Below are 27,979 nucleotides of genomic sequence, written 5' to 3'. Positions count from 1 at the left end.
ATAAATGATGCTGGTTGGTTGAAAAACATGGCTGCCAGGGGGCGGGGCATTTTTACTTATATGGCTATAGTAAAACCTTGTTTACACTCTAGAGGCCACATTTATTTTTCGATCGTCATGAAACTTGGTCAGAAGATTTGTCCCAATATTATCTTGTTATCTCAGGTGAGCAAATTTGGGGCTTTTCAGGCCCACTTGTTCTGTTTGCTACTCATCAATTTTTTTAATCAAGGCTTTAAAACTTGAATCTAGTAAGAAAGGTCTTTAAATGTAATTTGATCTTCTAGGGGAAGAAATAATATCTGAGCAGTGAAGGGTTAAGAAAAGTGTCGGCTTAGTCTAATGGGAGGAAACACAGAAAATGATATTTCTTGACTTGTAGCATGGCGGTATATGAAAGTAAATACCTAGTAAGATTTCAGATTAAAAGAGCCCTATTGTTTACTTTGTTACCTTTCTTGAAACGAATGTTTGTATACTCATTAAAAAAATCAAACATTCACATGTTTTCACACAATGAATTTTTTGCTTCGTAGTTGTTGTTAAAAGATATATGATTATCAATGTTAGAAACAACAACAAAAATCACCAGAAAAACAGTATGCTTTTGAAGGGGCTTTCAAATATAAAAGCTGTTTAACACACAGAGGTGAGATTTTCTAATGTACGCTTTGTGTCTATATTCAAACAAAAGGTTTCAGGGGACAAAAATATTTATAAATGGCACTCGTCCTGCAGGACAAGTGCATTAAAATTTTCACTCGTCCTGCAAACACATGCACTTGTCCTTCAAATATGTGTGAAAGAAAGATTGCAAAGGACTGATATGACTAACAATGTTTCCTAAATCACTGCTAAAATGCTGCTTACTTAGCTATTCATGCCAGCTGATCACAGAAGAAATGTTAACTTACTTTATTTATGAGGAACACATTATTATTTGACTAATTTACAGACTTTTTTTTATTGGTTTGATGTCTTTTAGGAATGACTTATGCAAACTTATTTTTTAAATATTTATACATAAGGGCTTATAGCCTAAAACCATTAATTTATAGGGTCTGTTAAGCATTTCTGTATCAGATCAACCAAGCATTTTCAGGCTTATTATCCGTGTTTTATTCTGACAGGACGGACGTACACAACAACTGCCCAATTTGTCGAGCTAACTGCCCCAGTTCCGCAGACACATGGGAGCTGACAGACCCTCCAGATAGTTCAGAGTTCAGCTCCGAAATGAAAGATGTTCTTGTGGGAATTGCTGACAGAAAATCACGAAGTTCAAATTCATAGCATTTGCTCTGTGATATTTCTAAGGATAGGATTGTTTTTTAGTGAAATGTCTAGCATGTTGATGTTCTAAGACTAGAGTTGGGTTCAATATGAGCCTCTGGGAAAATGGGGCTTAATGCCTGTGTGTAAAGTCTCCTCCTAGATTAGCCTGTGGAGTTTGTACATGCTAACCAGTGATAACACTTTCCACTTGAATGGAATTTTTCTTTGAAAGAAAGTTTCCTCTCAATGTAAAAAAAACAGATTGAAAGTGTTGTCCAATATTAGCCCGTGGAAAGTATTGTCCAATATTAGCCTGTGGAAAGTATTGTCCAATATTAGCCTGTGGAAAGTATTGTCCAATATTAGCCCGTGGAAAGTATTGTCCAATATTAGCCTGTGGAAAGTATTGTCCAATATTAGCCTGTGGAAAGTATTGTCCAATATTAGCCCGTGGAAAGTATTGTCCAATATTAGCCTGTGGAAAGTATTTCCAATATTAGCCCGTGGAAAGTATTGTCAATATTAGCCTGTGGAAAGTATTGTCCAATATTAGCCTGTGGAAAGTATTGTCCAATATTAGCCTGTTCAGACTTCAAGGCTTAACTGGGACAACATTCTAATTACATGAATTAATCCCTGTTTTCCCAGAATATGCTCAAATGATGTAACAATTCCGGACCTCTATTGACTAAACTAAAGCAATGAAGTTGTCAGTTGTTTTTTTTCTGTTGAGATTCATGACCACTTGAAAAATACCAACAGAGAACAAGTATGAGTTAAAATGGAGGACAATTACCTTGAAATAGTGCTCTGTTTTTGCGTTTTCGCAAATCAGATTAACAAAAAGTGCTTTCCCCATTATGTCACTTTAAATATAATAATTATTCATCAGTATATTTTAAATAGAGCTGATTTTGAAATTAAATGTTTCTTCAAGAGTTTTACAGTGTTTGAACATTCAAATGACCTAAGTGTTCGATTTTGTTAGTTATGATTATTTTGTAGGGTAAGAGCATTTATGCTGGTAGTTACTGGCACACTCAGACACAGTCCAGCGCCATCAGTTGTCTTGTTATTTTAGGCACATATGCAGGTTTAGTCAGCCCTCAATAAAACAAGCCTAATCTTTTGTGATAAAAATATGGTTGTCACTTTATACTTGTACTTTTATTTTATACTTACATATACTAGTATATGATAATGTGAAGTCAACAGTAATAAAAATAAGAGAACCATTTTCTGCTTAAAAATTGATAGAGGAACTTTTAAATATCGTTATTTTGCAGTTGCAGGTATCTAAAAAATGATATATTAAATATTGTTATATAGCGGGTACACAGTTCTCCTACTTCAGTAATCTTTGAGAATAGAAGAGTTGTTGAGTTCTTGGGAATAGTTTTCATTGTTATCTGTTCATTTATATAAAAAAAACGTGACAAGTGGACATGGACTCCTGCAACCTAGCATTTATAGACAAATTAAACCTCCTTTGGAATAAACTTACTTGTTATTTAATGCATACCCTGTGTGATGTAGCTTACGTTAACTGTATTGTTATTTGTGCAACTGTAGTTGACAGGTATATTTTTATCCCCCGCCCTAGGCGGAGGGATATTGTTTTGGCGTTGTCCGTCCATCCGTCTTTCTGTCCGTCCGGAGCCATATCTTGGAAGTGCTTTGGCGGATTTCATTGAAACATGGTATGAGTATATATATGGATAAGAGGATGATGCACCCCAAATGGCATTATACACCATCTGTTAATAACGGAGTTATAGCCCTTTGTATCATGAAAAAATGCTTTTTTGAGTGTCAAATAGAACTCTTTTGTGTCCAGAAGCATATTGGCGGGGGATATCAATTCAACGAATTTGCTTGTTCTACTTATATTGAATATTATTCTGTCTATTATTTAAAAAACATCAACATTACATCGAGTTTCCTATGATTGGCTTAATCTTTTTTTATCAGTAATTAGGCAAGATTGAAATAATGTATTTTAAGGACATTAAGATGTTCTTACAGTTGATATATTTTATTTTTTTATGTTATGGCATTATTATTTGCATGCAGTGCATAGTTCTTTTTGTAGAGAAAGGGTATGCCTTCATACTCATACACATACCATGCCATATCAGCGGAGTGTTGATATACATGTATGTGTGTTCTATTTTTATGTCCCCGGTAGGGTGGCATATATCAGTTGAACTATCCGTCAGTCAGTATGTCAGTCTGTCAGTCCATCCGAAAAAACTTTAACATCGGCCATTACTTTTTAAATATTGAAGATAGCACCTTGATATTTGGCATGCATGTGTATCTCATGGAGCTGCACATTTTTAGTGGTAACATGTCAAGGTGAACATCATCCTTCAAGGTCTAGGGTCTAAAACAACAAAGTCAAGGGAAGTAATAAGCTTTAAATGGACATAGTTATCTGACCTGCCCACGTATATATTTTTGTTAAATAAATCAAAGCAGCGCAGTAGGCGGCATTGTGTTTCTGACAAACACATTGTGGTTAAAGGTCAAGGTCATCCTTTACAGTCTACGGTAAAAAATACAGATTTAAGGGAAGTAATAAGCTTTAAAAAGGGAGAAAATTATTCAATATTGAACATAGCCACTTTATATATTTGGCATGTATGTGTATCTCATGGAGCTGCACATTTTGAGTGGTGAATCTAAAGACACGGTAGTGGCTTTTAATTATTTGCTACTAAAAATAGAGATTTGTTACAGACAATTTATATAATTATAAATCTCATATTATATATTTCCTAACCAAGAATTGAAGTTCTTTTCACAGTTACTGTACAGATTTATTATTTTGATTATTTATGACCCAAATAATTGATTTTTCAAAGTTTTTTTTAAAATGATATAATTATAATTTCTTTGATGTTCATTACATACCTGTGGACTTCTGTCCATAGATACATGATCAACTGTGGCTATGATCTCTTTTAAACCACAGGCCTTGGTTGTCAGTGATGTCTGACATGGTCATAATTGACTGTGAGACCCTCCCTCCCCCGGTTGGATTGGACAAAATTCAAGGGAAGTAATAACCTTTAAAGGGAGATGATTTCTATACCTGCCAAATGATAAATAGAAATTTTATTTCAATGCGGCGCAGTAGGGGGCATTGTGTTTCTAACAAACATGACTCTTGTTTGCAAATTTTTCTGTTTATGTGCTTTTAGATGTATTGTGTTTGTTTTTATACTGTATATTGTTGTTATTATCCAAGATATAAGTTCATGTATTAATACGCATAGTTGTTTTATTCCTCATACATGCAAGAGCAGTTCAGTACACTGCATTGCTGATGCATATACATGTATGCCATGTGTGACATCACTGCTGACATCTCAAGCAGTGATGTCACTTGTGGATTTGTTTGCATTTTCTCACCGAGTAAAACTCATTGATGTAAAATGTAAAAGTCCATATACTATTTGTTTTTATAAAAATTCATTTATCTAGATACATGGATTGTGTTTCTTTGATGTCACAAATATGTTTGCATATGTTGCGAGTTACTTACTGTCTTTTCTTTTTTCCTGTTTGCATTTAGCCATTTTCAGTTTCCTCTGTGCAAAAAAAGGGTTAATATAGTACAACAAGTGCTTTGTTGGTAAAAGTACTTAATGCAGGGCACACTATTTACACCTTGCTATTAATTCATGAAGCAACAGCACAAATCATTGAATTTATTGTTTGACAATTTCGTTTATGAAAGCATGATAAGTTGAATTCAATCCTTGTTTTTGCACAGAAGGGGACAAATTTACTTAAATTTCACAAGGTAGATCAATGTTCTAAATTTTCTGTAAGGCAAATCGGAGGTACACACTTCATCATTAAAAAAAATATATTGGCAAGCATATACAAAAAATGATTGTTCTTTTAATTATATTTATATTGTTCTGCAAAATATGTATTCAAATTATGTCACAACAAAAATAATAGTATACATTTATATATTTTTTATGAAAAAAATATATGTATATGGGACCGTTTGATGATTATTGGTTGTTTTGGTTTTATTCTTTCAATTTGTATATGGCATATTTTTATTTTTTTTATGCACTTAAATTAATGCACATGTTTAGGTCCTGCTTATATCAACAATTGTTCATGTCCACGCCCTAAACATATCTAATTAAGCAATGATTTTGTTAGGAACGCAGGTCAGGAATTTCATAATTTGTTTTGTCAATATTACGCAGTTGAAATATCAGGTAAATAAATTAAACATATCTAAAAAAAATCTTGAATTCTGTATACTTTGTGTTAGGAGCCTTTATACTTAAAAAAAAATGCAATTTATGACGAAGCTTTGTTCTTTACTAAACCCTCCCATTTAATAACAAGCACCTTTCTGGCAACCACGATTTCTGTGATTTGATTGATTTAAAAATACTGTCATAGCTTATCTGATTGCATGAATATGTGACCGATATCTAGTATCTTCGCTACATGCATATCATAACCATCACTGATGATTAATCACTCGTTATACCAATCAAACCTATTTTATGTACATACTCTTTTTGGAAAAAAAAAGTGTAATTTTGTGAAATCACTCAGGTACCAGCTATGTAAAATTCATATCAATATCTGAAATGGACATCCATTAATGTTTATAATTGGATCCAAATATTTGCATCTTAACCATATCTGTTTTGGACTCAACAACTTGGTTGGCGCTGATTTAGTGAAAATTGGGTTGATGAGATCACTGTGTCAAGGCTTAAATTATCTGTTCATAAACAACATGGCTGTCATATTATTTAGCTAAATTGCTGGTTTATCAAATTGATCTGAAGCTATATGCAAGTATGCTGTGCTTTAATACAAATTTACTGGATCCTAAGTTAACTTTTTTTTATGAGCTGGCCTTGTCCTGGGAAAATGGGGCTTAATGCACATGCACAAATTGTTGTCCCTGATTTGCCTGTTACGTTGCCTCGGGCTAATCAGGGATGACATTCTCTGCCTGAACTGAATTTTGCTTAGAAAATAAACTATATTTAAAAATACCACATTAGCAGAAAGTGTCATCCCTGATAAGCCTTTTTGGACTGCTGATGCTAATCTGGAATGACACTACTAACACAGAAATGTTCATAATTGGCTTTTAAATAAAGTACTAACTGATAATTTTCTGTTGCAAAACAACAAAAAAGGTCTGCATGGGCCAGACAGCTCCTAGCACTTGTCTGAGGATGCCAGGTTCAATAACTGGCCCTGCTACATAATTTGTTTAGATTTGATTATGAAATAATTTCTTTTGCTATTATCTCCTGCCTCTGATTCGAGTAAGGCTGTTTTCAGGTATTGGTTAAGGTATGTGCCCTTTTTACTGGCAAACAAGAGCCTCTCTTGTATAAGCTTTTAATGTTGAAGTCCTCAAATCAATACATGTACTTATTATCATTTGTCTGTTTGTGCCATAAATGATATATATATGTCTGAAAATGTTCTTTGTAAAAGCATTGAAATTTTAAATCAGCATTGATTGTTGTTACGATATACTAGTATCTAGGAAATATTTCAGCAAAATCAGCATTGATTGTTGTTATGAAAGATATTCTAGGAAATATTTCAGCAAAGTCTTAATGTATTGTAAAAGAGGCTTTAACATTGATGAACAAAATGGTTTTGTTCTTAGTTTCCCTGTATGTAATTAAATCCTAATGTAAATATCCTAATTTATGATACTCGCTCTGGAAAAATGAGTCTTAATGCATAAGCGTTAAGTGTTGTCCCAGATAAGCTTGTGAGGAGACGACCTTTTCTCCTTTTATAGTATTTTTTGTTTAGCGCAAGGTTTCTCCTCAGCTAAATTCCAGTCTAGGTGGAAAGTGTTGTGCATGTGAAAGTGCATGAAACACCATTTTCGAATATCAAGGCTTATATTAATGTTTTCAAAACTCATCAGCTAAAGTGCAAATGAACAAGCTTTAACTGTAACTTTTGATGTCATTGGACTATATCAATATGTAAATCTCACAGGTGCCAGGTGATCAAACTTAACATGTATGTTAAAAACAATGGCGGTTGAAACAATTTTTATGCCCCCTTTCAAAGAAAAGGGGGTATATAGTTTTCGCACTGTCCGTCAGTCTGTCTGTCTGTCAGTCTGTCTGTCAGTCTGTCTGTCAGTCTGTCACACTTTTCGTGTCCGCTCTCTAATTCAAATAGTTTTCATCCGATCTTTACCAAACTTGGTCAGAAGTTGTATCTAGAAAATATCTAGGTCAAGTTCGAATATGGGTCATGCCGAGTCAAAAACTAGGTCACGGGGTCACTTAGTGCATTTCAAGGATTTAGCATGGTGTCCGCTCTCTAATTGAAGTAGTTTTCATCTGATCTTTACCAAACTTGGTCAGAAGTTGAATCAAGACAATATCTAGGTCAAGTTCGAATATGGGTCATGATGGGTCAAAAACAAGGTCACGGGGTCACTTAGTGCATTTCAAGGATTTAGCCTGGTGTCCCCTCTCTAATTGAAGTAGTTTTCATCTGATCTTTACCAAACTTGGTCAGAAGTTGTATCAAGACAATATCTAGGTCAAGTTTGATTATGGGTCATGCCGGGTCAAAAACTAGGTCACAGGGTCACTTATTGCATTTCAAGGATTAAGCATGGTGTCCGCTCTCTAATTGAAGTAGTTTTCATCTGATCTTTACCAAGCTTGGTCAGAAGTTGTATCAAGACAATATCTAGGTCAAGTTCGAATATGGGTCATGTTGGGTCAAAAACTAGGTCACAGGGTCACTTAGTGTATTTCAAGGATTTAGCATGGTGTCCGCTCTCTAGTTTATGTGGCTTTCTGATTTGTTTTGATATTCTAAGACATTTTTATGCCCCCGAAGAAGGGGATTTAGTGATCGGACTGTCCGTCCGTCTGTCCGTCACACTTTGCGTTTAGATTTCGAAAAATGCTCATAACTTCTTTGTCACTTCAGACATCAATTTCATATTTGGCATGCATGTGTACATGTATATGGACAAGGCCTTTCAATACGCACACAAATGTTGACCCCTGTGACCTTGACCTTGAACTTAGGTTTCGAAATCTGTGTTTAGGTTTCGAAAAAAAGCTCATAACTTCTACCAAGCATTTATAGGGGGCATAAGTCATCCTATGGTGACAGCTCTTGTTAGATGTTGTTAATGCAATTAATGGTTATAATTAAGAACTTGTGCTTAATGACAGCATTTTTGATACGTTTGTATGGATTGTGCTTGTGAGAACAATATGGATATTCTGTTAGTTTGACAGGAATTTACCAGCCAATTCCTTTTTAAGCTCACCTGATTGCTCAGGTGAGCTTTTGTGACCGGTCTTTGCCCGTCTTCCGTCCGTCCGTCGTCCTTATTTGGTTTGTAAACACTCTAGAGTCCACATTTCATGTCCGATCTTCATGAAACTTTGTCAGAAGATTTGTCCCAATGATATCTCGATCAAGTTCGAAACTGGGTCATACTGGGTCAAAAACTAGGTCATTAGGTCAAAAAAAAGAAAAACCTTGTAAACACTGTACACGTCACACTTCATGCCCAAGCTTCATGTAACTTTGTCAAAATGTTTGCCTTAATGATATGTTGGTTGAGTTCAAAAGTGGTTCCGATCCGTTGAAAACCATGGCCGCCAGTTGGGGGGGGGCAGTTTTCCTTATTTGGCTATAGAGAAACCTTGTAAACACTCTAGAAGTCACAATTTTTGCCCAATCATCATGAAAGTTGGTCAAAACATTGGTTTTATTGATATCTCGAACAAGTTTGAAAATGGTCTAGATCGGTGAAAAAAACATGGCCGCCAGTGGGCTCGGCATTTTTCTCTATATGTATATAGTGAAAACATGTGAACACTCTAGAAGTCACATTTTTGGCCCAATTTTCATGAACTTTGGTTAGAACATTTGTTTCTTTGATATGAAAGTTGTGTTCGAAAATGGTTCTGGTCAGTTGAATAACATGGCTGCCGGGAGGGGGGGGGGGAGTTTTCCTTATTTGGCTATAGAGAAATCTTGTAAACACTCTAGAAGTCACAATTTTTGCCCAATCATCATGAAAAAGGGTCAAAACGTTGGTTTTATTGATATCTCGGACGAGTTAGAAAATGGCCCAGATTGGTGAATAAACATGGCGGCCAGTGGGTGGGGCATTTTTCTCCATATGTTTATAGTGAAAACATGTGAACACTCTAGAAGTCACAATTTTGGCCCAATTTTCATGAAATTCGGTCAGAACATTTGTTTCTTTGATATGAGAGTTGAGTTCGAAAATGGTTCTGGTCAGTTGAATAACATGGCTGCCGTGGGGGGGGGGGGGCAGTTTTGCTAATTTGGCTATAGAGAAACCTTGTTAACACTCTAGAAGTCACATTTAAGGCCCAATTTTCATGAAATTTGGTCAGAACATTTGTTTCCTTGATATGAGAGTTGAGTTCGAAAATGGTTCTGGTCAGTTGAATAACATGGCTGCCGTGGGGGGGGGGGGGGGGGGCAGTTTACTTAGATTTATATAGTAAAAAAAGTGAACACTCTAGAAATCACATTTTTTTTGCCCAATCATCATGCAACTTGGTACGAAGATTGGTTTTATATAAATCACATAATTAATGCCATAATTATTGCCCTTCGATTTTCCAAATTTTCATTATATTATACAAAATCCTTGAAAACACTCTAGAGGTCACAATTTTGTTTCAGATTTTATGAATCTTGGTCATAATATTTATTTTTGTAAGCAAAGTTTGATGTTTGGTAAGGGGGGGGGGGGGTCAACTCAAAATATAGGTCACCAGGTCAAATCTTACAAAAACAAAAACACTCCATATGCTAGAGTTTTGGTTCAATAATGATGAAACTTGACCAGGATGTTTGTCTGGACAATATCTAGGTCAAGTTTGACGTTTGGTAAAGATTGAATGAACCGACTCCTCTCAGGTGAGCGAACTAGAGCCATCTTCGCCCTCTTGTCTTGCAATCAGGACTAGTTAATAAATTTTACAAGTACATGTTATTAAATAGGTACCTGTACATTTAAAATCCGCACATTGGCTAAAGACATTTGCATAAAGAGACCACTCTTTCTTCATCAAATCCCCTAAAATAACAAACATGAGAACATATCTGACAAAATAAGGAAACTTAAGGAGTTTAAAAAAATATGAAAATGGGGCAGTAAATACAATATGGAACAAAATTAGTTCAAATTATCATGAAAGTGTGAATATACAATTGTTAATTTCATCCATCTGAAAATAAGTGTTTTTGTCTCAGTCTTTTATTTGAAGAGGTTAATACAAATCTTCAACTTTATGAGATAGTTACAGTGCTTTTTACATGGCAGAACATCATACATTTTCTCCAGGATCTTATCAAAAAGATTCTTCACATATACAAATGTACATGTCAAGTAATGGCCAGATGTCGCCGGTGTTAGAAAGTCAACCATGATTTTGTTTCTGTTTGTTTTTGTTTTTTGATAATTTTTTATTTATCATAGTTAAGTGTGATATATCATTCCATGGCACTATATCAAGTAAAGTGAATATGTATAACAATTATGTTTCACAGTCCAATGTGATTATTTCTTTTTATATTATTCTGTTGTGCATTGCATTATACATCTGTATATTCATTGCATTTGAATTGATCATGCAATTAACAGTTTATGACTTTGAACTTTGAATAAATTATAGTACACTATATAATGGTGCTTTGCATGCATAGTTATGAATTTTATGTGTATTTAGATTTTATTTTGTTTTTAACTCACCTGAGCACAACAGGTGCACAATGTGCTCATGGTGAGCTTTTGTAATCGCTTTTTGTTCGTCATTTCCCTTGTTACCGTAACGCACTAAAGGCCACATTTGTCAAATCTTCATGACATTTGGTCAGAAGATTTGTCCCAATGATATCTTGAATGAGATCGAAAATGTTTCCGGTAGGTTGAAAAACATGGCCGCGTTGGCGGAGGGCATTTTTCCTTATAGTAAAACCTTGTTAAAACTCTATAGGCCACATTTAGTATCCCATCATCATGAAACTTGGTCAGAAGATTTGTTCCCATGATATCTTGGACGAGTTCATAAATGGTTCCGGTTGCTTGAAAAAACATGGCCATCATAGGGCGGGGCATTTTTATGCCTGGGGATCGGATGATCGGGGTATATTGTTTTTGGATGGTCTTTCATTGTATGTGTGTGTCTGTCCCAAAACTTGAACCCATAACTTTTGCAATATGGAAGATAGCAACTTGATATTTGGCATGCATGTGTATTTCATGGAGCTGCACATTTTGAGTGGTGAAAGGTCAAGGTCATCCTTCAATGTCATAGGTCATTCTTTTCTAAAATAGCTGCCATGCAGGCTTCAAAGCAGCCCAGTAGGGGGCTTGTGTTTCACAAACACAGCCCTTGTTCTTATATTACAAAATATGGCTTTTGTAAAAACCTTGTTTACATTCTAGAGGACACATTTATTGTTCTATCTTCATGAAACTTGGTAAGAAGATTTGTCCCAATTATATCTTGGATGAATTCGAAAAAGGTTCCAATTGGTTATACATGGCCGCCATGGGGCCAGGGTTGGCACCAATCGACCGCCCCTGGTTTTAACTGGCGTTTTTTACCGGTTAAAACTGCCCCGGTCAATACTCCCAAAGTGGTCATTACTGGTCAATACTGGTCGATTGAACTTTACCCCCAATTTTGATTACTATTCCATGCTTAATTAACAATATTGATAATATAAATTAAACAGACATGTTGCCAATAATGTCTTAAGCTATTAATACCCACTATTTTACAGTGTATACCTGTTCATGCAATTTGTTGGCCAATCTCTAAAAAATTTACAAATAAGTCAAAGTTGGTCAACTGGATTTTTCTGGTTGATTGAATTTTTTTCAATTCTAATGAATTATGAATGCTCAGAAAGTTCTGTGCTTGATTCAACACAAACCTGTCAATTACTGTATATTAGTTGTTCCTCATGCCCCACTGTCCCCAGTCTTCTCACAGTCTTCTCACGTATACAGGTTAGGGCACCCAAAACTGATAATAGGGCCTTAAATTGCACCTTTTTGACACAACCCTTACTAATCTTGTCATGTATTCTTGTCTGGATTTCTTTTAAGTACTTTTTAAAGAAAATAGTGAAAAATATTTTATTTTCCATTGATATAAAAAAAAAAATAAATAGAATTATTATTAAACGAAAGTAGAGTAGACCCACAATTGATAAACATTATTTGTTGGCAAAATCAAGAACTTTGATTGCTTATTCATTTGAAGACCAATTGAACTTTAAAATATAAAAACCCTATTAATACAGAAAGGAAAAAAGTTAGAAGTAACTATTAAATTAATAGCAAGTTATCTCCTTATGTGTTAGTGAAATGAAATAGCCTAAGGGCAGATTTGCTTCATTGTCACTTTCAGAGACATTACACTGCATGCATATTATTACCAATTAAGGCTTAGGGGCCAGATTTTTTACCCTAGAAACCACACGAGTTCTGTTTGTCATTTTGCCTATCAAATAGATATATCAATAGATCAGTGAAATACTATGGTAACTACAAAAGTAATAATACTTTAGTAACAGATGTGTTACACTGAGGTAAAGATATTGCCTTAGTTCTTTTGTATTTGAGGCCGTTTCCATAAATAATAAAGAAGTAATTTGTTACAGCTTTAAAGATTTTTAACCAGGTTTTTTAACCAGGTTTTCCGAAGGAAAAAACTGGTTATTAGATTGGCGAATGCGGGCGGGCTGGCGGGCGGGCGGAACAAGCTTGTCCGGGCCATAACTATGTCGTTCATTTTCAGATTTTAAAATCATTTGGCACATTTGTTCACCATCATTGGACGGTGTGTCGCGCGAAATAATTACGTCGATATCTCCAAGGTCAAGGTCACACTTTGAGTTCAAAGGTCAAAAATGGCCATAAATGAGCTTGTCCTGGCCATAACTATGTCATTCATTGTGAGATTTTAAAATCATTTGGCACATTTGTTCACCATCATGGGACGGTGTGTCGCACGAAAGAATCACGTCAATATCTCCAATGTCAAGGTCGCCACGACTAAAAACATATTTTTTTTAAAAACAAACTTACAAAGGGGGTTAATTTTGTTTGTTCATTTCAAAAGTTCAGTTTGAGTTTTCTCCCTTTATCAGATTTTTTTTCACAATGAAAACCTGGTTTTGTGACAATTTTGTCCCTTGTTTTTTTTACAATAAATAACTCAAAAAAAGTTTATCAATTACAGAATAATGATTGATTTAATATAGAATAGCTTAAATTCTTCCTTTGTCATGTTTAAATGCTTTAATTTTCAATCGACCAGTATTGACCGGTTTTAACCGGGTATTGACCCCCGGCCCGGTCAATACTCAATTGACCGGTCAATATGCCAAACCTGCATGGGCCAGGGCATTTTTTCTATATGGCTATAGTTAAACCTTGTTTACACTTGTCACATTGATTGTCAAATCTTCATAACACTTGGTCAGAGCATTTGTTTTTATGATATATTGGATCAGCTCCAAAATTGTTCCGGTCTGTTGAAAAACTTGGCCGCCATGGGGCAGGGCATTTTTCCTTTATGGCTATAGTTAAACCTTGTTAACACTTGTCACATTTATTGTCCAATTTTCATAACACTTGGTCAGAGCATTTGTTAGCTCATCTATTTTTTGAAAAAAAAAAGTATCAAAGGTATTGCTTTTATACTTGCAACACTTACTAACTATCATAAGGGGACTGTGCAGGCAAAGTTATGTAACTCTGACTGGCATTTTGACAGAATCATGTGCCCTTTTTATGTCCCCCACTATAGTAGTGGGGGACATATTGTTTTTGCCCTGTCTGTCTGTTGGTCTGTTGGTCCGTTGGTCTGTTGGTCTGTTTGCGCCAACTTTAACATTTTGCAATAACTTTTGCTATATTGAAGATAGCAACTTCATATTTGGCATGCATATGTATCTCATGAAGCTGCACATTTTGAGTGGTGAAAGGTCAAGGTCAAGGTCATTCTTCAAGGTCAGAGGTCAAATATATGTGGCCAAAATCGCTCATTTTATGAAAACTTTTGCAATATTGAAGATAGCAACTTGATATTTGGCATGCATGTGTATCTCATGGAGCTGCACATTTTGAGTGGTGAAAGGTCAAGGTCGTCCTTCAAGGTCATCCTTCAAGGTCAAATATATGGGTCAAATATATGTGGCCCAAATCGCTTATTTTATAAATACTTTTGCAATATTGAAGATAGCAACTTGATATTTGGCATGCATGTGCATCTCATGAAGCTGCACATTTTGAGTGGTGAAAGGTCAAGGTCATCCTTCAAGGTCAGAGGTCAAATATATGTGGCCCAAATCGCTTATTTTATGAATTCTTTTGCAATATTGAAGATAGCAACTTGATATTTGGCATGCATGTGTATCTCATGGAGCTGCACATTTTGAGTGGTGAAAGGTCAAGGTCAAGGTCATCCTTCACAAGGTCAAGGTCATCCTTCAAGGTCAAACATCATATAGGGGGACATTGTGTTTCACAAACGCATCTTGTTATACTTAGAAAATTGAAAATTTGGTAAAGTTTTGTGTTTTAAGGTCCACTTTATTCCTACAGTATCAAAGCTATTGCTTTCATACTTGCAACACTTATTAACTATCATAAGGGGACTGTGCAGGCAAAGTTATGTAACTCTGACTGGCATTTGGACGGAATTATGGGCCCTTTATACTTAAATTGAAAATTTGGTTAAGTTTTGTGTTTTGGTCCACTTTACCCCTAAAGTATAATAGATATTGCTTTCATACTTGGAACACTCACAAACTATCATATGGGTACAGTAAAAGGACAAGTTGCATAACTCTGGTTGTCATTTTTACGGAATTATGTCCCTTTTTTGACTTAGTAACTTTGAATATATGGTTAAATTTTGTGTTTCGATCCACTTTACTTCTAAAGTATCAAGGCTATTGCTTTCAAACTTCAAATACTTTCATGCTATCATGAGGTTACTGTACCTGGCAAGTTGAATTTTACCTTGACCTTTGAATGACCTTGACACCCAAGGTCAAATTATTAAATTTTGCTAAAATTGCCATAACTTCTTTATTTATGATTAGATTTGATTGATACTTTGACAAAACTACTCTTACCTGACATACCACAATAGACTCCACCCAAACCATCCTCCGTGCCCTCCCCCCCCCCGTCGATTCCCCCCCCCCCTATTTTTTTTTATAGATCATCTCACAAATGACCACCACACCACCACACCCTCACACTATACCCCCCCCCACCACACACCCCAATTTTTTTTTTGAAACGGTTTAAAAAACACAAATATTTATTTTCATTATTTTATTTTTGAAATACCGTCCAACCATCGCACTCAAGAATTTTTTTTGAAACGGTTTAAAAACACAAATATTTATTTTTATTATTTTATTTTTGAAATAACCATCGCACTTAAGAATCCACTCCCCCCCCCACCCCCCCCCCCCCCCCCCCCCCCCCCCCCCCCTCAATTTTTTTTTTTGCATTTTTTTTTCGCATTTTTGGAAGATAATGTAATAAATGTCCACACTCCCACACTATACACCGCTCTTCACTCCACCCTCCCTCTTTTGTGATTGAAATTGAGAGTCCCTTCACCTTTAAAAAGAAAATAGATGAGCGGTCTGCACCCGCAAGGCGGTGCTCTTGTTTTTATGATATATTGGATCAGCTCCAAAATTGTTCCGGTCTGTTGAAAAACATGGCCGCCATGGGACAGGGCATTTTTCCTATATGGCTATAGTTAAACCTTGTTAACACTTGTCACATTTATTGTCCAATCTTCATAACACTTGGTAAGAGCATTTGTTTTTATGATATATTGGATCAGCTTCAAAATTGTTCCGGTCTGTTGAAAAACATTGCCGCCTGGGGTCGGGGAATTTATCCTAATAAGGCTTTAGCAAAACCTTGTTTTAGCACTATAAATGTTACATTTATAGTTTACTCTTCATGAAAAATGGTCACAACATTTGTTCTTATGATATCTTGGGGATGCACTGAGCAGGTCAGTTTATTTGTATCTCAGGTGAGAGACTGGACCTTTAAGAAATCGAATACCACGTTCAAGTAGGTGTGAAGGAAACTTTATAGGTCGGTTCACGAATCGCAGTCCACAAGTATTGAACAAACTTGCATGCGCTATAAACATCATTAAAGTAAAGTAAAAATAAAGAAAAAACTGTTATTTTATATAATTCAATAACGGTCGAAAATCACAAACATTTATTAATCTACATCAATGCGTTATAAGTAAATTAACCGTTGCTAGCATAAAACTCTCACACAAGTGCCGTAATAAACCACCCTAATTTCACTTATTCCCAAATTTCTGACGAGAAAACATGGCAAATGCGCAACTTCACGTTGATTTCGTTACTAATAAGCACGGAGGGATGAGCATTGTGCTGGACGGTTTCCGATTTGTAATTAAAACGCAGACTAGGTGATCGCGTATATTGGACGTGTGCTGTGCGTGACTGTCCCTCTAGGGCAACTACGAGAGAAGGAATCCTCGTCCGAAACAACGGAAACCATACGCACGAGGGACATCAATTTGAAGAACCGTAGCCTCCGACAGGGTGTTGCAAAAGATACGAAAACGATGCAGAGAAGAAACGACACCAGTTCAAACAATCTACAAGGAAGAGGTAACTGCGCTTCGATCCCGTGAGTGGAATGGAGACACCGCTTCGCTCGTCGTGATTTTACCGACATACGAAGGGTGTAAGACACAGTTGCACCGACAAAGAAGTATTACCAGACCCACACTCCCCTAAAACAGACCTGATAATTATCATCCTTGAGGGAGAATGGACACAGACGTCGACGGGTCAGCGATTCCTTCTGTTAGATGAGGGAGACGACCAGAGATTTATTGTATTCGCCACAGACTCGAATTTATAGAAGCTGTGTGCGGCGAGAATTGTATATGGTGACGAAACATTCTACACCTGCCCTGACCAATTCTACCAGCTCTACACCTGGCATACTTTCGTCGACGGCCACATGTACCCTGTCATGTTTGCCTTACTGCCAGGGCAGTAAGAGGCAGTTTACAGCCGGTTGTTCGAAGCTCTGGTGAGAGATTGCACACAGCTAGGCCGGATGCTTTGAAAACCAGGAGAATTATTTATAGACCACGAGGAAGCGCCCAGAAATGCCGCCGTTCTCATTTTTCCAACAACAGATGTAAAGGTCTGCTTCTTTCACTTCGCGCTGTGAATTTGGAGTAAAGTTCAGTCGTGTGGACTTACTGAGGCATACATAACGGACGAGGATGTACACCGCCTGGTACGAAGAGCAGCCGTTCTTCCGCGTGTGCTTCTCGAGGCTGTGTATGATGTGTGGTTCTATGCCCTCACAGACGTACGCGACCTGGACCTTCCCGCAGCTGTTGAGGGCTTCACCGACTATGTCACCGAACAGTGGGTCGACTGTGACTGTTGTTTAGTACGCTGATGCGTGTTCATACTTTGTACATGTGAATTTATTGATTTCGGCGAATGTTAATATGAAAATATATTAGGCTGAGTATTTTTAATATATTCATATTACACTTTCTATGGGTATTAAATCTATTAGTTGTTCGATTTAAAATGTTAATAAAGAAAATAAAAATGCATTGAGAAGCATTTTCGGTGTAAGTTATGTTTATGTAAGGAAATAAATAACGTAATACATACGAAAAACAATTAGATAAAAACTCCGTATTTAACCCATTTCGACAGAGACCGACTGCGCGTAGTGAAGAAAAAGTGGACTACAATAATATAATTTGACATATAACGAAAAAGCTATGTTAAAAAGTCATCAAAGTCGCATGTATGCACGATTGTTCCACCACCCTCGTCATCATTCCATCTTCGATTGAATTTATGGTAAGTGTTTGGACCTGCGTTATACGGTGAACCTGTAGCTGGATATATGCTTCAACTCATGGACCACCTCTTTTTATGCACAAAATGTGTTTTCGGGTTTTAATGGCAGCAATTTGACAGAAAGGCCACCGATATGCATCTACACCGTGTAACCGAGAAAGTCGATTGGTGTATTTTCATTTACCGTAAGTCTGTAGCAGCTCAGTTTTCTTGATTATTTTGTTTTATCTTTTACTTCATATTGTGTTTTTATTGTGAATTTTAAGTTTTGTTTATCATATTTAAGACTCTCACTTCCTGAAGATATGACTTCCTGCATATTTATTGAAATCTTAGTATTTTTAAATGTCAGTGTTATCATTTTTTGTTTCCATACGTAATGGACGTTTAATTTTTAAAGGTATTATTATTTAAATGATTACCCATTTTTTCGTTTTGGTGTGTCTGGTTAGATGTTGACGTCAATTTAGTACAGCTATTGCAAAATTTTGTCATATGCATTTATATATACACTTCTCTTGTGTGCGTTGTCTTATAGTTATTCAACACATCGCTTACACGTTCGGTCGATCATAAAAAATATCACACATCAACACATACCGCTAAGAAATATAGTTATATACATGTAATGCTATATGTATTGTATTTTAACGTTATACATTGATAAACATTATTGTATAACAAACTTCAAATGTAAGACAGTTTAGCATGATTAAATTAAACCCCATGGTCGGTATATAAAAGATCATACATAACAGCAATTAGAGTGCAATATACATTAAAGAAAATCAAATAAAACTAAAAACCAAACAAAAGTCGACCCACTTCATAACAAAATGTTACGATATTGTAGGTCAGTTCTATTATCAACAAGTTTGGCAACCATTTAGTATAAAAAGAGTCAGATTTTGTTTTGTAGAGATTCGGCTAGCATTTACATCGGATAAATAATACCACATTTATATAGCGCCCTTTTCATAAAATATTGTGCGTTCAAAGGCGCTTTACAAAAAAGTCATTTGTATTATCTTCATTAGTATTATTGTAATTAAGGGACGGTGCTCTCATTGTAATTGTGAATCGCGGGGCAGGCCCGTAAGGGTTTGGCCGTTCGCCGAACTTTTAATTATTGGACTTCAATATTTACGATCTTGAGAGTTACTGAATGTATCTTATTAATTGGATATTGTGTGGACTTGTTTATTGGCAGAATAAAACATAAATGAACACTTCATCGTAATTGTGTATAAATTATCATCCTAACGCTGAATTATGTTACAGTATAATACAGCTATCGTATATCTTTGTTTTGTTTAATTATCGATGCCGAGTCTTTAGACCACCTTTACTCTGATGGTCATGGGTAACTCGTATTTTTATACAGATGAAATAAAATTTATTAAGATACACTAATGTTACTAAAAATTATGTCGTTTAACTATCAGTTAGATGTTAGAATATTTACTAAACACATGCCTGTATGCATATGTTTGACGTTATTGTAACCAGTGTCAGTGCTCATGAATCTTCCGAAAGTTAACAATAATAAATAACTTAAATAATACCATCGGTATTCTCCACCAATAGTCCAATCACTCTACACTTTAACCTCAAACAAATTGCAACAGAATTTCTGTGTGCGCAAATATGTTGATTAAAGCATTATATAAATAATATAAAAAGTCTAGAAAAAATCCATGTTGGGGAAAGTTGTAAAATTTATGATTTTTTAGTCATTTTAAATTATATTTTGTGACTAGTCTCGACTACCGTAGATCTACGCACGAATAACATCGTCTGCAGATGAACGATAGTGGGCTTCGATTATTTCTTAAAAGCCGGACAGTTGAATATAAGGATCAAAATTCGAATGAGAAAGGTAAGTCTAGCAAAATATATTTTATTAAATAATTTATTTTTTAGCGCATGAACAGGCTTAAACGGTGCAGAATGTCTTTAAATCAAAATGTAATATGTTTTCGTGTTTTCCCATTGATGACAATCCAAAAACGTTTATAAAAGCATGTTTCGTCTCAAAACAGGAGCTTCAATGATCTACTTTGTGTTATTTGTTATATTTCGTCTTTAAATGTATTATATTCTGCTTTTGATTGCTTCAGCTATTACCAAAAATCGATTTCTAGCGGTGGCGAGAATTTGTTGAAAAATAAAAAACTACGGAAGCCTGTATCTGCCATAAAATCTATAAACGGATTTAAAAACCGAACGTTTAAATGGCCTGTTTAATGTATACATAATAATCGTCATGATTGCTTGTAAAATTTGCATAGACTTATATTTCAATATACTGCTTTGATTATAACCTTAATGTATACATCATATACAGTTAAGTCCGGTAATCTTGCGCGTCCGGTAATCTTGCGCACTTCGCAGTTTCGAATCTCGCAGACGGCGAATGGTTTTCTTTAGTGATGAAGATGGAATTTCACATTTTTAAGAATTAACGGATTTAAAAGGTATGCATTCCATGCAAAATAAAATTTGATCATTACATTTAAACACCGGTTGCGCCATCCCTATACATCGTAAACACTGGCCTACTTACGATAAATTCGAAATGAATCACAAATTCCCTGCAGTCTTTAGCGTTTTCATACTTTTAATTAAGAATTCATAAATCCAACGTGTAATTTAGCATTCCATTGCACAATATCCGATCAGTCATGGTATTTTTGGCCATTGAAACTATATCGCATCAAACGACATAGTCATAATTTCCCGCCTTTCTATCAAACCAATTTGGTATGATCTCCGCATGCGCAATGCGCTGGCCTAGTTTTGATATTTTCTGTAAACTATGTATTAAGCATGATCGCTGTAAAATTTAACCTGTTTTGCATAAACATTTTTTCACGCATACCGGCCCTTTTTTATTTATTGTACACTATTACTAGTGACTATATTATTTGTTGACTTGTAGTGAACAAAAACTGCACTAGAAATCCACATTAAATTTCAATGTTTTTTTTACAAACTGATTTGTTTAATAGTTTTCTGGAATGTTTTTTTGTCAATAATTGGACACCATATGTCTTCAATTTTGCCTAAACGAGGTCATTACACCAAGTGCGCAAGATAACCGGACGCTGTAATAGTTTGAAAATGAGGTGAGTCATGTTTGTTTTGAAATCAAATCGGACATTTCTTCACTGAATTAATCAGATATTATTGTGTTAATAAACAGATAAACTTCTTATTTTCATTATAAATTTAGATATTATGTTCCCAATTTATAAAAGAACATGTTTTTAAACCAATTGAATCTTAACTTCGCAAGATTTCCGGACAGCATCGTACTACGTTGGTACTTGTAATCTTGCTTTTTAGTTTTTATCGTAATTATGTGTATAATCAAAGGAATATTTAATGATTGTGGTGTTCCGATGGTATGTGGTGCACGCGTTGATTGTGTAAAATTGTATTCCAATATTCCAGCAGGCTCGTGAAAAAACAAAGGCACTGAATCAGTTCGTGCGATAAAATCCATCATAACACCGTAGTCATCTAATAATCCTATTTTTGTACCTAGTTTCTAATCTGAAACAAATACTGTTAGAATGATAGAATTCCCGTAGTTCATACACTTATTTTGTTTAAATAAAACGTTTTACTGAATAACAAGTGGGATAAATAGAATAATAGATAAGTATTTTTTTTGTTTTCTAAGTCTAGCATGATAAACCAGATCTATAATCAACACTAACCTATTATTATCTATATTAAACAAGAAATGAGTGTCGATCATTGGTGCTACCCCTAATTGAATCACTAGTAAAATTCTGAAACCTAACAACTGATTTTCGTCTATTAACATTTCAGATGGATCACCAAGGGAGGTTTTTTGAACTGTTAGATATCCAGTAAATACGAATGGGTAGCAGGACAAAAACTTGAATTTTAAAAAGGTAAGATTGGTCTATTAATCGGTATCGTAACTGCCTGCTTGATAGAAGCTGACAAGATGTTAGTGTGCCAAGTCAACAATCACTAAGTGGTATATGCCATTAAAGTTTATCAGTATATTTCATATTTAGTTCTATTTACACGAAATGCAAAGTCCATCTCGTTCAAAATAGAATTTTATAAATACACCATATAATTGTATGTTTGGTCAGAAAAGTTAGTTCTTTTACTTATAAAATAAAAATATAATTTCATGATGGATTCCTGTCGGATCTGTAAGCGGCAGTTTGACAACAATGCAAAGACCGTAAAACTAAGTGAGAAGGGCTGCCATGGAATCAATGATGCAAGTGAAAAAAAAAGACAGTTTGAGGGTTGAATCCGGACAGTTTGTCCATGTGGAGTGCAGAAAAACATATTGTAACCCAAACTATATTAAAAGAGACAATAGGGATGTACAAGAAAAACTCAATACTAGTCTCCCTTTCACTCCTTTGAGATCAAAGACTGATAAGTTTTCATACAAAGAACATTGTTTATAGTGTTGCCAATCTGTTATTGATAAAGGGAGAAAAAGAAAGTGTGATGTTTGGTCAGTAAGGACACTAGAACCTACTATTTTAAATATATGTTTACAGAGGAATGATGTTTGGTCAGATACAGTTCGGGCAAGGATAGAACAGGTCAATGACTTGCCTGCAGCGGATGCACTTTACCATCAAACATGCTCGTCTTATTTCAGAACAGGGAAAGATATCACAGAAGAATTTCAGGTGCAGCCATCCAGTGAAGGATTGGTCGACCAGAAGATACCGAAGCAAGTGACGCATTCTTAAAGGTGATGACATTTTTCAAAGATAGTGATGATGAGCAAGTGACAATTAAGCAACTGCAAGATCAAATGGTAAGCATTTGTGGCGACAAAGCATACAGTATTACCTATCTAAAATCCAAAATAATCAGCCACTTTGTTGAAGATGTGATAATCACTGAAATAAATCGGAAAGTAAATGTTGTGACCCTGAGCATGACTGCAACATCAATTCTGCATGATTTCTACCGCCAATGCAAATCTGAAAATACAGAGAATTAAAAGGTGAAATCGATCAGAACAGCTGCAAAATTAATAAAAAGTGATATCAAATCCAAATTAGTCGATTAAACTTTTTATCCCTTCATTAGATATAGCTTCAAGTGAAGCCAACAAGAACTTCTTACCAGACAGTATTTACCTGTTGTTGCGTGAAGTGTTCAGCGAACGAGACGCAGATACTAAAATAAGCGCTATAGGCCAAGCAATTATGCAAGCCACTCGTCCTCGAATTTTGATAGCCCCTCTACAAATTGCACTGGGAGTGCAATTACATCACTTGACATCTTCAAAATAAATTGTGGAACTCTTGAACAGTTTGGGGTTCTGTGTCTCATACACAGAAGTACAGACATTCTATTCAAGTGCTGCTGTATCGGAAAGTGGCGATTTAAACAATAACACTATTTCGACAAATGAAAACTTTATACAGTATGTTGCCGACAATGTGGACACTAGATGGATACGGAACATTCCATTGGATGGGTCTGATTGCCTGCGTCACTCCAGATACAACCAGTCGGCAATTGTAACTTTCGACCAGCCTCTATATTGGAAAGCCATGACTGTGGTTACCAACGAATGCAACAATAGTCCTCTAAAAAGAATTTTGCTTCGACTTGATGGTTTTCATTGCACCATGAGTTTTCTAGGTTGCATTGGCCAGTTATGTCAGGCTCCGGTTTGAATGAATTGTTAGAAACAATATATGCCGAAATACTATCCCACACATGGTCAGTGGAAAGGCAGTGTCGAGAGCAGTAAGGGGTCATTATATCCATTATTGTTTCTGCGACTTTTTAAACCAAGTTTTACACCATTTTGCAGTTATTATAGAATCAAAGATTTACTTATCAGTGTACGTAACATTATTTTATTATTAATATGTACAAAATAATCAAGTTTACAGATTTTGTAATAGTTGCATCGTTCAACGGCATAATATGATATTTGACCTTTTAAAAGTCAAGGTCAACCATTGTGACCCAAGGTCAATGCAATATTTATATATCTTTAAACAGTTAGGAAACGTAGGTAAACTTATTAAGAAAAGCTATGTATCTAATACTGTCTATATAGAAAATTCATAGGAATTAAAATGAAATTACTTTGTATAAGACTACCCCACCCACTCTTTATATAGAGATACAACACAAAGTTTGAATAAATATTTGTATAATTATGAAAATTCTGACAGATATATTCTTATCTCAAATTTAAAACAAATGTATGTGTGTAAAAGTCTATAGATCTATACAAGACGATGATTACATTGTTACATTCAACACTACTCAATAAAAGCTATGTGTTATCATATAGATTTACCCCACCCACTTTTCAATTTTTTATATAAAAAGGAGACAAATAGTGTGTTATAAAAGATAATATAGTTATTGTTACGTTATTGTCATTAGTAGATTTAGATATAGCTATGTTAACAAGGATTTTTATGTAAAAATGATGGGTATTGAAATACATATAATTTATAAGGAGTTTCAAAGTAAAAAAATGAATACATTCATTAGCCTATATTTGGTCTCGTTTTTTGTAACTTTCCCCAGCTTAGAGTTTTCTAGACTTAATCTGGTATACTATATGCATTTATGATTTAAAAACACCAAAACATTTTTTGTTGCAATTTGTTTTGAGGTTTTGGGTGTATCTGAGCTAGAATGACTGGACTATGTCGAATACCGAAATATCCCAGAAGTATTTAAAGTAAAATCTTACCAATCTATGCAGAAAGTCAATCGACCAACATCCGATACTAGTAAATTATGACGGCCACACTTTTAATGTTCCCGTCAGCTGACTGACTGAGCCAGATCACAGACTATCATCCTCTTTGTTTTGCCTCCCCACACATCGCACATCATGCAGCCTCTTGACTGGACTATAGTTTACTATCGCGAGTGTGCCAAGTATATGATGAGAAATGAATATTGGTGTAACGGTGACAAAGTACCTGATGCAAACCATTTCGTGTAAAGCATCATGATATCTAAAGACCATGGTACACGCAATTTTTTTTTTGCAGGATTCCGAAAAATGACATTTTCCGTTGCTCACCTGAGCGTGTTCAAGAGATAAGCTGTATCGAAGCGATGCCTTCCGAGAGACATTTCCTCTACTCAAAATCATAGAACTGAAATCCGGAGAAGCAGCGGTAGAATGTTCCTCTTGTTTAAGGTTGAAATTAAGTTTACATGTAACATGCGTCTGTAAGGCCCCGAACCAACATAAAGCCCGATGCACACAACCCTAAACAAGGGCAAAAGCTATTACAGCGATTACCGTTGAGCTACACGCATGAGGATAACGCGCCTCCATGTACCTCTTCAAAATGAAACACATGCTACAACGAAATCTGCGAAAACGGACAAAGCTTACCGAAAGTGCCAGTCGGATCAACTTCTGAATTCTGTGCCTCACAAAAAGTCCACTAGCATAGCAAGATACGCATCACCAGTGATTCGGAGATTGAATTCCAACTAGAACAATAGATAGTGACGTGTCGGCAGGAATACACTTAAACGACTCGCCATATTTAAAACTTCTCGCGTGGGGCGAGTGCGTTATGTGCAGCAACTGAGTAAACATTAAATTCTAAACACAAGAAAGAAACGTCAATTTCCTATACTCTCATTGTAAAGTTAAGTTTTGCGACTAAACGGATATTGTTCGATTGCGTTTCCTTCAATTTTATGTTTTCTTTAATATAGGTTAAATTATGGTAATGTAAAAGAAGATTAAATTTAAAACGATATGAATTAGTTATTTTCGATTCTTCCATCCGTTCTATCAGATAGAATATTATATTTAAAAAGAAATCGCCACCATCGTCAATACACAGTAACACATGCCACTGTGTCTAAGAAAACGGATATTATAATACGTGAGTTTTGAAAATTCCCCAATGGGAGCCCCATTTTGAACGAGGTCAAGCCAAAGCACGAATCCAATGAGAAACTTCTTCTGGATGGCACAGATCATTAACTTTATATAAAGAGCTAAATATTTAGTAACAATGTAAACAAATACAGGTTTCTTTGGATTTAATATTTAAATAGTATTGATGATACAAAAGTTATACAATTCTAAAAATACTAGCGACATAAATAGATAAGGGGCTGGAAAGAACGAGAACAAAGCATATAAATAGGTCTTCAACCTCTTTTTTTCATGTTATTCTTTAACATTTAATATGCAGTCAAACTATGCAAATACATTCCAATGGAATAAATATATAGCATTAAACGTTAAATCCTATGTTTCCTATGACTATATTCTGTGCGTTTTACTGGCGTCGGCGATGATTCTCGTAAGTGCCGTCAATACAAATTATGGCACCGTTTCGGAAAGGGAGCTTTGGAGCTGATGGTGTGCGATTCGGTGGCGGCGTTGGAGCTGATGGTGTGCGATTCGGTGGCGGAAGCAGAAGTGCTGGCGATGCCTCAGACGTATTTAGAAGGGGAAGTGGCAATAAATAGTCTTGGTTCAGGTTTTACATGCAATACAATCTACATATTTACAGAAACCTTTCTGTCGCATATATGATTGTTCCATGAAAATCTGATGTAGGCCACAAAAAAGAGTCTTGTTTCGGTTACCCAACCGACCTTGTTTTTTAACCGCCGACTCAAAAGTTGTTTTTTTCTGTTACAAAATCTGCATCCGAATGTTTATATGTCCGAAATTTACGCAACATGGAGTCGTTACTGAATTAAATTGAATTAAATTAAATGCGAATCGCGTATTAGATGGACATAATTATACGATTTTAATACCTTGATATGCGCACCTGTCTCTTACATTATTTTAACAAGTTGGCGGACAATACAAAACATAAATTGTGACAGACTCTCGACAAAAATGGCAAATAACGATCCAATAAACGACGGAGATCATACATTTAGAAGGGATTACTAAAATGCAAATTAATGCATGTGATAACGAACGATGCATACAACTTTTTTAGATTCCAACAACTTATTTATTCAGGGCCCTCAATCTATTAAATCTGCCGCCGAAATTTGGCGGCAGTCCCCCACCTGAAAAGTATACTTTTTCCACTTTTGGGGGAAAAATTCCCCCTAAAAAAAACAAAAAACAACAACATTTTTTAAATTTTTTATAGAAAGATGTGTCTCATGATTATTATATCTCAATTCTAGTTCAATTTAATCTTTGCAAACATAATAAATTATGAAAAATGCAATGAATATAGTGCAAACATGTACACATGTAATAATGAGAGAGTAAGTAAAAAAATCCCCCAAAAAGGGAAACGCCGCGAAAATTCCCCCTCCTAAGGGCTGCGGACCCCTTCCCCCAAAGTAGTGTGAGGGCGCTGTTATTAATAATCTACTCAGTGGATACAGTATATGTAACGGAAACGAGTGTTTGCAAATTGATAGCGTTCAGTTTACTCGCAAAGTTAAAACATTTGACAAGATAATCGTTAGAAAATGGGATAGACACAAATGTTCATTTATATAATAATAGTGGATCTGTTTATAATCAGATTCATATGCATATATTGCTTTATTATGTTTGTCATGACAGTTTACTGAAACAGCATGGCACTTTAATGCAAGACATATCAAGAGTAGATAGGATGAAGAATTTCAGGCCATGTTTTTAAGTGCCATTAGGGGCGGTGAGATTGAGGCGGTGGTGGCCGGTGGTGCTCTGGGGTGC

The 27,979-nt window shown here is 35.5% G+C and overlaps 2 protein-coding genes across 5 annotated transcripts in view; both read left to right on the top strand.

Moving 5' to 3' along the window:
* Positions 1-27,979, top strand: part of LOC127831380 (RING finger protein 141-like) — a 65,855-nt gene that overhangs the window by 19,571 nt on the left and 18,305 nt on the right. The window contains exon 6 of one of the 3 annotated variants that reach the window (XR_008026403.1): positions 1,131-4,886. Coding sequence is in view for 1 of the 3 variants with exons in the window: in XM_052356378.1 (XP_052212338.1) it covers positions 1,131-1,293 (163 nt within the window). In the remaining 2 variants the exon portion in view is untranslated. Of the gene's footprint in view, positions 1-1,130; positions 5,611-27,979 lie in introns of those variants that run through there. The other 2 variants (XR_008026402.1, XM_052356378.1) reach the window with 2 other exon arrangements.
* Positions 1-27,979, top strand: part of LOC127831394 (RING finger protein 141-like) — a 62,678-nt gene that overhangs the window by 19,414 nt on the left and 15,285 nt on the right. The window lies entirely within an intron of this gene.

This window comes from Dreissena polymorpha, chromosome 1 (genome assembly GCF_020536995.1).
Source record: "Dreissena polymorpha isolate Duluth1 chromosome 1, UMN_Dpol_1.0, whole genome shotgun sequence".
Classification (NCBI taxonomy): Eukaryota; Metazoa; Mollusca; class Bivalvia; order Myida; family Dreissenidae; genus Dreissena; species Dreissena polymorpha.
The sequence above is the reverse complement of the archived record's forward strand: the minus strand, read 5'-3'. Positions and strand labels throughout refer to the sequence as shown.